We start from the raw sequence: 12,023 nt of genomic DNA, 5'->3' as shown, positions 1-12,023 counted from the left end.
TTATACTCATTGTGTATGTCTTTTCCCCTGATTATAGCCATTGTGTATGTCATTTCTCTTGGTTATGGTCATTGTGTATGTCATTTCTCTTGGTTATGGTCATTATGTATGTCATTTCCCCTGGTTATGGTCATTGTGTATGTCATTTCTCCTGATTATGGTCATTGTGCATGTCATTTCTCCTGGTTATACTCATTGTGTATGTCATTTCCCCTGGTTATACTCATTGTGTATGTCATTTCTCCTGGTTATGGTCATTGTGTATGTCATTTCCCCTGGTTATGGTCATTGTGTATGTCATTTCTCCTGGTTATACTCATTGTGTATGTCATTTCCCCTGGTTATACTCATTGTGTATGTCATTTCCCCTGGTTATACTCATTGTGTATGTCTTTTCCCCTGGTTATACTCATTGTGTATGTCTTTTCCCCTGGATATGGTCATTGTGTATGTCATTTCCCTGGGATATGGTCATTGTGTATGTCATTTCTCCTGGTTATACTCATTGTGTATGTCTTTTCCCCTGGTTATGGTCATTGTGTATGTCGTTTCCCCTGGTTATCGTCATTGTGTATGTCTTTTTCCCTGATTATAGCCATTGTGTATGTCATTTCTCTTGGTTATGGTCATTGTGTATGTCATTTCCCCTGGTTATACTCATTGTGTATGTCATTTCTCTTGGTTATGGTCATTGTGTATGTCATTTCTCTTGGTTATGGTCATTGTGTATGTCATTTCCCCTGGTTATGGTCATTGTGTATGTCATTTCTCTTGGTTATTGTCATTGTGTATGTCATTTCTCTTGGTTATGGTCATTGTGTATGTCGTTTCCCCTGGTTATGGTCTCCCCTGGTTATGGTCATTGTGTATGTCGTTTCCCCTGGTTATGGTCATTGTGTATGTCGTTTCCCCTGGTTATGGTCATTGTGTATGTCGTTTCCCCTGGTTATGGTCATTGTGTATGTCATTTCTCTTGGTTATGGTCATTGTGTATGTCATTTCCCCTGGTTATGGTCATTGTGTATGTCATTTCTCTTGGTTATGGTCATTGTGTATGTCATTTCTCTTGGTTATGGTCATTATGTATGTCATTTCCCCTGGTTATGGTCATTGTGTATGTCATTTCTCTTGGTTATGGTCATTGTGTATGTCATTTCCCCTGGTTATGGTCATTGTGTATGTCATTTCTCTTGGTTATTGTCATTGTGTATGTCATTTCTCTTGGTTATGGTCATTGTGTATGTCATTTCCCCTGGTTATCGTCATTGTGTATGTCTTTTTCCCTGATTATAGCCATTGTGTATGTCATTTCCCCTGGTTATGGTCATTGTGTATGTCATTTCCCCTGGTTATGGTCATTGTGTATGTCATTTCTCTTGGTTATGGTCATTATGTATGTCATTTCTCTTGGTTATGGTCATTGTGTATGTCATTTCCCCTGGTTATACTCATTGTGTATGTCATTTCTCTTGGTTATGGTCATTGTGTATGTCATTTCTCTTGGTTATGGTCATTGTGTATGTCATTTCCCCTGGTTATGGTCATTGTGTATGTCATTTCTCTTGGTTATTGTCATTGTGTATGTCATTTCTCTTGGTTATGGTCATTGTGTATGTCGTTTCCCCTGGTTATGGTCTCCCCTGGTTATGGTCATTGTGTATGTCGTTTCCCCTGGTTATGGTCATTGTGTATGTCGTTTCCCCTGGTTATGGTCATTGTGTATGTCGTTTCCCCTGGTTATACTCATTGTGTATGTCTTTTCCCCTGGATATGGTCATTGTGTATGTCTTTTCCCTTGGTTATGGTTATTGTGTATGTCATTTCCCCTGGTTATACTCATTGTGTATGTCTTTTCCCCTGGTTATGATCATTGTGTATGTCTTTTCCCCTGGTTATCGTCATTGTGTATGTCTTTTTCCCTGATTATAGCCATTGTGTATTTCATTTCCCCTGGTTATACTCATTGTGTATGTCTTTTCCCCTGGTTATACTCATTGTGTATGTCTTTTCCCCTGGTTATCGTCATTGTGTATGTCTTTTTCCCTGATTATAGCCATTGTGTATTTCATTTCCCCTGGTTATACTCATTGTGTATGTCTTTTCCCCTGGTTATACTCATTGTGTATGTCTTTTCCCCTGGATATGGTCATTGTGTATGTCATTTCCCTGGGATATGGTCATTGTGTATGTCATTTCTCCTGGTTATCGTCATTGTGTATGTCTTTTTCCCTGATTATAGCCATTGTGTATTTCATTTCCCCTGGTTATACTCATTGTTTATGTCTTTTCCCCTGGTTATACTCATTGTGTATGTCTTTTCCCCTGGATATGGTCATTGTGTATGTCATTTCCCTGGGATATGGTCATTGTGTATGTCATTTCTCCTGGTTATACTCATTGTATATGTCTTTTTCCCTGATTATAGCCATTGTGTATTTCATTTCCCCTGGTTATACTCATTGTTTATGTCTTTTCCCCTGGTTATACTCATTGTGTATGTCTTTTCCCCTGGTTATGATCATTGTGTATGTCTTTTCCCCTGGTTATCATCATTGTGTATGTCTTTTTCCCTGATTATAGCCATTGTGTATTTCATTTCCCCTGGTTATACTCATTGTTTATGTCTTTTCCCCTGGTTATACTCATTGTGTATGTCTTTTCCCCTGGTTATGGTCATTGTGTATTTCATTTCCCCTGGTTATACTCATTGTTTATGTCTTTTCCCCTGGATATGGTCATTGTGTATGTCATTTCCCTGGGATATGGTCATTGTGTATGTCATTTCTCCTGGTTATCGTCATTGTGTATGTCTTTTTCCCTGATTATAGCCATTGTGTATTTCATTTCCCCTGGTTATACTCATTGTTTATGTCGTTTCCCCTGGTTATACTCATTGTGTATGTCTTTTCCCCTGGTTATACTCATTGTGTATGTCTTTTCCCCTGATTATAGCCATTGTGTATGTCATTTCTCTTGGTTATGGTCATTGTGTATGTCATTTCTCTTGGTTATGGTCATTATGTATGTCATTTCCCCTGGTTATGGTCATTGTGTATGTCATTTCTCCTGATTATGGTCATTGTGCATGTCATTTCTCCTGGTTATACTCATTGTGTATGTCATTTCCCCTGGTTATACTCATTGTGTATGTCATTTCTCCTGGTTATGGTCATTGTGTATGTCATTTCCCCTGGTTATGGTCATTGTGTATGTCATTTCTCCTGGTTATACTCATTGTGTATGTCATTTCCCCTGGTTATACTCATTGTGTATGTCATTTCCCCTGGTTATACTCATTGTGTATGTCTTTTCCCCTGGTTATACTCATTGTGTATGTCTTTTCCCCTGGATATGGTCATTGTGTATGTCATTTCCCTGGGATATGGTCATTGTGTATGTCATTTCTCCTGGTTATACTCATTGTGTATGTCTTTTCCCCTGGTTATGGTCATTGTGTATGTCGTTTCCCCTGGTTATCGTCATTGTGTATGTCTTTTTCCCTGATTATAGCCATTGTGTATGTCATTTCTCTTGGTTATGGTCATTGTGTATGTCATTTCCCCTGGTTATGGTCATTGTGTATGTCATTTCTCTTGGTTATGGTCATTATGTATGTCATTTCTCTTGGTTATGGTCATTGTGTATGTCATTTCCCCTGGTTATACTCATTGTGTATGTCATTTCTCTTGGTTATGGTCATTGTGTATGTCATTTCTCTTGGTTATGGTCATTGTGTATGTCATTTCCCCTGGTTATGGTCATTGTGTATGTCATTTCTCTTGGTTATTGTCATTGTGTATGTCATTTCTCTTGGTTATGGTCATTGTGTATGTCGTTTCCCCTGGTTATGGTCTCCCCTGGTTATGGTCATTGTGTATGTCGTTTCCCCTGGTTATGGTCATTGTGTATGTCGTTTCCCCTGGTTATGGTCATTGTGTATGTCGTTTCCCCTGGTTATGGTCATTGTGTATGTCATTTCTCTTGGTTATGGTCATTGTGTATGTCATTTCCCCTGGTTATGGTCATTGTGTATGTCATTTCTCTTGGTTATGGTCATTGTGTATGTCATTTCTCTTGGTTATGGTCATTATGTATGTCATTTCCCCTGGTTATGGTCATTGTGTATGTCATTTCTCTTGGTTATGGTCATTGTGTATGTCATTTCCCCTGGTTATGGTCATTGTGTATGTCATTTCTCTTGGTTATTGTCATTGTGTATGTCATTTCCCCTGGTTATCGTCATTGTGTATGTCTTTTTCCCTGATTATAGCCATTGTGTATGTCATTTCCCCTGGTTATGGTCATTGTGTATGTCATTTCCCCTGGTTATGGTCATTGTGTATGTCATTTCTCTTGGTTATGGTCATTATGTATGTCATTTCTCTTGGTTATGGTCATTGTGTATGTCATTTCCCCTGGTTATACTCATTGTGTATGTCATTTCTCTTGGTTATGGTCATTGTGTATGTCATTTCTCTTGGTTATGGTCATTGTGTATGTCATTTCCCCTGGTTATGGTCATTGTGTATGTCATTTCTCTTGGTTATTGTCATTGTGTATGTCATTTCTCTTGGTTATGGTCATTGTGTATGTCGTTTCCCCTGGTTATGGTCTCCCCTGGTTATGGTCATTGTGTATGTCGTTTCCCCTGGTTATGGTCATTGTGTATGTCGTTTCCCCTGGTTATGGTCATTGTGTATGTCGTTTCCCCTGGTTATACTCATTGTGTATGTCGTTTCCCCTGGTTATACTCATTGTGTATGTCATTTCTCTTGGTTATGGTCATTGTGTATGTCATTTCTCTTGGTTATGGTCATTGTGTATGTCATTTCCCCTGGTTATGGTCATTGTGTATGTCATTTCTCTTGGTTATGGTCATTGTGTATGTCATTTCTCTTGGTTATGGTCATTGTGTATGTCATTTCTCTTGGTTATGGTCATTGTGTATGTCATTTCTCCTGGTTATGGTCATTGTGTATGTCATTTCCCCTGGTTATGGTCATTGTGTATGTCATTTCTCTTGGTTATGGTCATTGTGTATGTCGTTTCCCCTGGTTACGGTCATTGTGTATGTCATTTCCCTGCCTCTCCTTCCTTCATGGACATGTCTGTCTTTCCATCCTTCTCTAGCTTCTTCTCTCTTCCCCTCCAAGGTTCCTTCCATCTCTGACATCTGATGGTTTTATAACCATAACTGGGGGTGGGGCAGGGGCTGTTGTCCACACTAGCTCGCTGAGTCCAAATAAGTCAGGAGAGAATAGCCCTGTTTTCATGAAATGTGGTTAGAAATTGAAAAACAAATTTGAAGTTGCCCTTTGAGCTGATGGAAATTATTGACATTATAAACATTGTGGGAGGGACGGGGTGAGAAGCAAAATAAACAACCTTAAATAGCACCAACATTTAAACAAAAACAACTCCGAGGGGGGAAAGGGGGAGGGGGGAAAGGAAGTTCAGAAAGGGCCACCCTGACCTCCTGCCAGCCTCACACCTCAGCAGGATGAGCCATCTTGGAGGGGGCATCTCATTTTTTTTTTCTCCTTCAGAGATCCCATTTCAACAGATTATTACAACCTTGGGCAGCTCCCGAAGCAACCAAAAGGTAAGGAGGACTCCAGATGTGGGTGTGAGCTAGAGATGGGTGGAGGAAGGACTGGGGTTGGTTAAACTGGACCCTGATGCATGTTGGGATTTCAAAAGGCAAAGGGAAATTCCAAACAGAAGGCTGGGTGAAACAATCAATTAATCAAGTATTTATTAAGCACCGACTGTGTGCCAGACTACTGGGTTCTGAAGATGTCAGAATAAAGAATAGAATAACTTACTTTAAAAAAAAGAATAAAATTGTATCCTAATGAGGGAGACAAGGAGTACGTTTGAAAATATATGCAACAAGAGGCCGCTAGGGGGCGCAGTGGATAACCCTGAAGTCCCTAAAGTCAGGAGGACCCGAGTTCAAATCTGATGTCAGACACAACATTTCCTGTGTGACCCTGGGCAAGTCACTTAACCCCGGGCTCAGGGGGAGAAAAAAAGGAAAAATATATATATATATACAACATAAATATGAAGGTAATAAATACAGATATTTACACAATTGTCAAATATAAGATCAAGACCAATTTGGAGGAAGAGTCTGCGAAGAACAAGCAATTTTTGCCTAAGGTTTACCAAGGCTTTTGTTACAGATACTTTGGGGCAGGTAGTGCAGTCCAGCGGCATTTATTAGCCACCAGCTGTACCAAGCCATAGGGAATATTCGGAGAAAGCCAAGGAATCCCGCCCTCAGGGAGTTATACTCTAATGCAGCTTCCGGTACGGATCTGTGTGTGGCTGGATCTTTAACGTAAACATTGTGTTCTAAAAGGAACATTTTGAGATATTTTAAATTAAATTAAATATCTGAAATGAAAGGAAATGAAATTTTCCAATATTTTTAAAAAGGGATATGGTTTGATGGCTGTGAAGAGGAGGAATTGAGGGGAGTCCGGAAGGAGGGAGCCCCATAGGGAGAACAGGCCAGGAGAGGGATGGGGGGGGGGGGGCCGGCGGTCCGAGGAGAGGGGGGAGGGGCGGATACTCCAGAGAGGGCAGGTTGGAGATGGCCGAGAGGATGAGGAAGGGGTCAAGGGTGACTGGCGGCGGGGGGGAAGGCCACGGATTTGGGATGGCGGATGGCCCGGAGTCGGGAGGCCCCGAGTTCAGATTTAAGCTCGGACTCCAGCCGTGGTCAGCGGTCACTTAACTCCAATCACCTACAATTTTTTCTGGATGGAATGCATTCCCTTTGGACCCATCCGTTGGGGTCCGGGTGGCGGCGGCCTCTCCGACACCGGCACGCCGCCGCAGTGTCCCGCCCCCCCCTCCTCTGTAAGGGTTCCCCAGCCTGCGCTCCTGAGCCGGCTCCCTGTGCTAGTCCCCTTCCGCCGCTGCAGTGCTTGAGTTCTGCCTCCAGGATCATCTCCCACCTCCGGGCCTTTGTACCCGGTCCCCGGGCGCCTTCCCGGCCTCTGGGTCTCCTTCCCAGAATGCTCGCGTGCTTTTTGTGGCTATTCGGCTTTTCCTAGAGAATATAAAGTCCTGGGGGGGGGGGGGGGGGCGGGGAATCAGGGAAGGCTCCGGGAGGAGGCGGCCCGTGAGGCAGGGAGAGGGAGGTGGCCCAAACCTCCCGGGCTCAGCGGCCTGCTCCCGCCTCTCCCCCAGACGAGGAGGACACGGGCTCCTACGAGAACATCCTGATCTGCAAACCCATGGAGGAAGGTAAGGGGGAGGGGTCCCCGGATTCGGGGGGGGGGGCGGCCTCCGGCTCCGGACATCGGTGGGGGGGGCGTGAGGGAGGCAGGACAACGACGGGCCTCGAGGGGACCCTCCGTGGGTCCAGAGCTGGAAGGGATCCAGATTCTACAGAAGGGGAAACTGAGGCCCGGGAGGCGAGATGGCAGAGGCTGTAAAGGGCCCCGCCCCTCCGGGGGACCGTCTCCCCACCCTTCCCCCTCCCGCCCCCCACGGTCCCTGGGCCGGGAAGGCGAGCTGGGGGCGCGCCCGCAGGCTCCGCCCCCCACCCCCTCTCCGCTTGGCCCCGCAGCCGTGGAGGAATCGGCGGATTACCAGAACTCCTCTTCCATCGAGCAGTGGAGACAGTCTCTGAAAGTGGAAAGTACGTCCGCACTCGGTGTCCCGGCTGGGGCTAGAGCCCTTCCCCCGCCCCTCCCCCCCCCCTCCGAGCGCCTGCCCGCCAGTGGGAGCACCGGCTTCGAATCCTCTTCCAGACCCTTCCAAGCTGCGTGGCCCCGTTTGCCTCAGTTTCCTCGTCTGTAAAATGAGCTGAAGAAAGAAATGGCAAATCCCTCCGGCAGAGAAAACCCCAAGTGGGGGCAGGGAAAGGCCCACGTGACTAATTCACCGAACAGCAGGAAATCGGGACTCCCCGAAAAACCCGCCACAAAGGGTTACTCCTCATGCAGCCGCGGGGAGCACTCAGTGCGCCCTTATCAGTCCCCTAACACGTGTGGGGCGCCGCCGAAAGGGGCGCTCTGGTCACAACATCCTCACGTTTAAGTCTGGGGGAGGCTCGAGCTTTTACCTGCCTTGGGGTCCAGAATCTCCAGTGACTCCCCCCTCTCCCCCCCCCCAGTCATCCATTTTGGCCATAGTTCTTCCCCATCCCATTGGGGTTTTCTTGGCAGATACTGCCGGGGCAGCAACTTCTCCAGCTTATTTTACGGATGGGGAAACTGAGGCAAACAGGATTAAATGACTGGCCCACAGTCCCAGAGCTCACAAGTGTCTAAGACTAGGACACTAAGCATTGCAGCCCCCCCCCCCCCCAGCGGCCCCCGCACGGAGGCTGAATGGGATCGCCAGAGCAGGGTCCCGAGGTTTTCAGCCTGGACCTCTCTCCTACAGGAAGCCCGGAGGATGACTCCAGCGAGCCAGACTACGTGAATGGAGACGTGGGCTTCATGCAGTGAGAAGGAACGGGGAGGCCCGTGGGTAATAATCCTATTTGCACATTTGTAATTCTGTATCATCCTCCTGGTCCTGCTCTCTTTGCTCCAGGCGTGTAAGAAGTTTACATGTTACATACACGCTACATCTTGTGTTCTATATCACTGGATATCCCTGGTGTATCTTTCCACATCTCTTTGTATTCTTCGTACACTGACCGTGAAACCATCACCTGCATGCTAAGTGCCCCCGGGCAATGAAGACCTGAAGTTCTGGGACAGAGGAGCTCAGTTTCCTCAGGGGAGCTCCCTCCCCCCCAGGTTTGGTCCAGAAGCGAGTCCTTGTGCCCGAATTTGCTGGACTAGCAGCATTAGTAGGTTTCTGTTTTCTGTGGCCAACGAGGGTTTCTGTTGGGATGAGCACTTTTACTCTTGTCCCTTGACATCCTTGCAGAGCATGCTGGGAGTAAAGCCTTCGATAACTACTGGGCCTTTCCCCTTTCTGTTTCCTCAGAGAACCTGTCTTTGGGAAGCCCCAGCCTGCCCCACCCATCCCAGCCAAGTCCCAGAGGAAGGACGTCCCTCCCAACTCACCCAGGAGCCGCTGCCCTCACCCTCCCCTCCCGGAGTGGCTCCACTTGGACAAAGCCCCTGCGATCAGCAGGGGGACCAGGACACTGGCTTCTGGTGCGGATGGGACCCATGGCCCAGTCAGCTGGGAAGTTCATCCTCCACAGGCTGGGGAGGCTCAGGCAGATGAAGGAAGGCCCAAGGACTGCTTTTCATTGCCCCCGGTTCTGTCTTGCTTGCTACCCATCAGAAGGAGGGGCTTTTCCTAGCCTAGTATATTGGAAGGAGCCTAGATTTGTGAGCAAAAGGCCTGGATTCCAATTCCACCCTTTGCTTTGTTACCTGTGTGCCTTTTAGGCAGGTTTCTTCAACTTGCTGGACCTTAGTTTTCTCATCTGCAAAATGGGGGTCTGGACCTAATGGCCTCCAAGATCTTTCCAGCCCTAAACTTCTGATTTGGTGAAGAACGTCCCTCCCTAAGGGGGCCAGAAGGCAGGCCCTGAGGCCCTTCCTCGTCCCTGGGAGTCTGTGTCCAGCAGGCGGAGCTTTTACTTCATGCTCTTATTTATGTAGGTGGACCTGTACTTTATATTGTAATGATCTGGAGGCTTTACCTCTAATAAAGCATTACAGTCGTGTATTCTCTAGTATATTAACAGTGACGAACGCACCGGTTCCCTTTGTTTCCCCATGGGGTCTGCTGGCTCCCCCGCCGGACCCACTGGCTCTAAGCAGGAGTCAGACCCCGGCCTGGCTGCTCTCCACCTCCCCGGGTGACTTCTTTATGGAGGACATCTCGAGTGCCAGGGAGGCCGGGACCTCCCAGGTGATTCCAGTCAGTCAGAGGCCCTCCCCTTCCGTCCAGGGAGCAGGCTGGCACTAGAGCCTAGGCCTTCTTCAGACTGCTAGTCTACTGAACGCCACTGTGGCCCTTTGGGAACTGGACGTGGCCCCTGTTGCTTCTGGAGGGACCAAATATGATATTGGCAAAGTGTTGGAGCCCAGCTTCTGCAGTGAGTGAAGGGTTTTAACCGAGACCAGCCGGAGAAGGCCGGATTATGGACTCTTCCAAGTTTATTGATCAGAACCTTGGAAATATAAAACTCAAATGCTCATGGACTTGTCCAGAGTTTTCTCTAACAAACAAGCTCTACTGAGACGTAAATGAGTAAGTCCCAGATCTTGGTTAATTAGACAGAGATGCAAATCGTCGAGACACAATCAAGGCAAAGTTTGGGTACCATTGTCTCAAGTAGCTTTCTCCCAAATGCCGTTAGTCTCCATCGTGGGCTCTTTTCCCATCCAAGTTCAAAGGTTTGCCTTTAATCCAAAGACTTGTCTTTGCATTTTGCTCACTCGCTAGATTCTGAAGTTATCACATTGACAAGCAGTCTCTGCTGTTTCAATAAGGGAGTTTTGGGGAGAGCCAAGTTACTGTAAGATTCAAGACCTGGAATGGCGTCTTACCTCCTGGGCCTCTACAGGAAAAATGTCCTTTGACTCCCTTTATTTGGGGAGCACCAAGAGTGGGCCAGGCCGTGGCGGAGGAGCGCCCCTTCTTCTTGGGCTGGGCTGAGAGTGGGGGGAAGCTGGCCAGGCAGAGACGGTCAACAGAACCTGCAAGTGCTGGATAAATCACAGGAGTGTAAAGGTCAAGGCAGCAGGGAACTGCTCAAAGGAGGCACTCATTATACAGGAGGGGAAACTGAGGCCCAGTGGAAAGGGTTTGAATTTGAAAAGCCCCGATGAGAGACAAACAATACTGTGCCTTAATGTCCCCTTTCCCCCAAACTAAACTCTCACAAAAACCCCACATCTACATGGTAGGCAGAGGTAAAAATAGCCCCGTTTTAGGGATGAACAACCTGAGGCTCACAAAGCTTAAATGACTCCCCTTCTTGGATCCCAGAGCTAATAAAAGAACAGTGGCACTGGAGGCCAAGTCTGGCGCCCTCTGGATGTCAGCTCCAGGCCGCCCAGCTGGCCCGGGCTTCCCTGAGAGCCAGCCTCCCCCTCCCAACGGTCTTGTCCCAAGGTGCATTTTGCAGCCCACACTCACCAGTCCCAGACCCTTTGCCAAGGCTGCTGGCAGGGGCTCACCTACCAGGGGGCTCTGTCCGAGGTCACCTCTGCAGCAACTCTTCAAGGAGAGGCCCCAGATGTCAGGGTCCTCGGGCCCAGGAGCTCTGACCTCCTGCCTTTATGAGAGGGCCAAGAAAGGGGCCGGTGGCCTTCCTGGACAAGGCCCTGCTGTTCCCATGTTCCATGGGGGATGACACGCTGAGTGAGGGGACGGGGGAGAGGCTCAGGGTGTGCCCCCAGGCCCCCCAATTTCCAGGTTGTGCTTGTGGCCTGGGCTTCCCTCCTCCGCTGACAAGCTGAAGTCATCGGGCAAGATCAGCCTCCCTCGGGGGTGACCCAAGTGGGTTAGGAAGAGCAGAGGCTGAGGAGCACCCTGACCTTTCTTTACACTAAACAAGGCTGAACCTGAAGATTTTCCACCCGCAGCCACTTATTTTTAAGTCACTAAAACCTCAAAGGCACCTTTGAGAACGAATCCAAGCACTCATTATATATATGCACAAAGGCAGGGCCTGGCCCAGGGTCACCCAGGGAGGCCTGGGACCCCACCCCAGGGGCTCCCCCCTCACTCCACCACCCTGTCCTTGCAACCCAATTCAATAGGAAATAGTTTTAAAGCCCCTAGAGGCCGAATATGAGAGTTTTTGTAGCAGAGTTTGACATCCTTCTCCCAGAGGGCCTGGCATTTCCCTGGGTAGGGAGGGGGCCAGAAGCCCCTCCAGGCAAGGCCTCTGTCCTTCCAGAGGGGCCCACACCCAGAAGGGGCCCAAAGACGCGGCTGTAGCTGAGAAAGCAGACATAGGAAAAGGGCCCTCTTAGTCCAGGAGCTGGGTCTGGGCGATGCTGCGAGGGGCCCTCGGCCTCTCCTGGCGGGTCTCCAAGCGGAGACCATCTGAACTAGGAGGCATTTCTAATGACAAGATG

The 12,023-nt window shown here is 47.8% G+C and overlaps 1 protein-coding gene across 6 annotated transcripts in view; it reads left to right on the top strand.

The window, feature by feature from the left end:
- LAT2 (linker for activation of T cells family member 2) overlaps nucleotides 1-9,657 on the top strand; it is a 45,337-nt gene extending 35,680 nt beyond the window's left edge. For 5 of the 6 annotated variants that reach the window (XM_074264051.1, XM_074264048.1, XM_074264047.1 and 2 more), the window contains 5 exons: nucleotides 5,547-5,602; nucleotides 7,204-7,260; nucleotides 7,586-7,657; nucleotides 8,407-8,493; nucleotides 8,962-9,657. In XM_074264051.1, the coding sequence (XP_074120152.1) occupies nucleotides 5,547-5,602; nucleotides 7,204-7,260; nucleotides 7,586-7,657; nucleotides 8,407-8,471 (250 nt within the window). In that variant the 3' untranslated portion in view covers nucleotides 8,472-8,493; nucleotides 8,962-9,657. The remainder of the gene's footprint in view (nucleotides 1-5,546; nucleotides 5,603-7,203; nucleotides 7,261-7,585; nucleotides 7,658-8,406; nucleotides 8,494-8,961) is intronic. The other variant, XM_074264052.1, reaches the window with a different exon arrangement.
- The last annotated feature ends 2,366 nt before the right edge of the window (nucleotides 9,658-12,023 follow it).

Source organism: Sminthopsis crassicaudata, chromosome 4, assembly GCF_048593235.1.
Source record: "Sminthopsis crassicaudata isolate SCR6 chromosome 4, ASM4859323v1, whole genome shotgun sequence".
NCBI classification, from domain to species: Eukaryota; Metazoa; Chordata; class Mammalia; order Dasyuromorphia; family Dasyuridae; genus Sminthopsis; species Sminthopsis crassicaudata.
The sequence above is the reverse complement of the archived record's forward strand: the minus strand, read 5'-3'. Positions and strand labels throughout refer to the sequence as shown.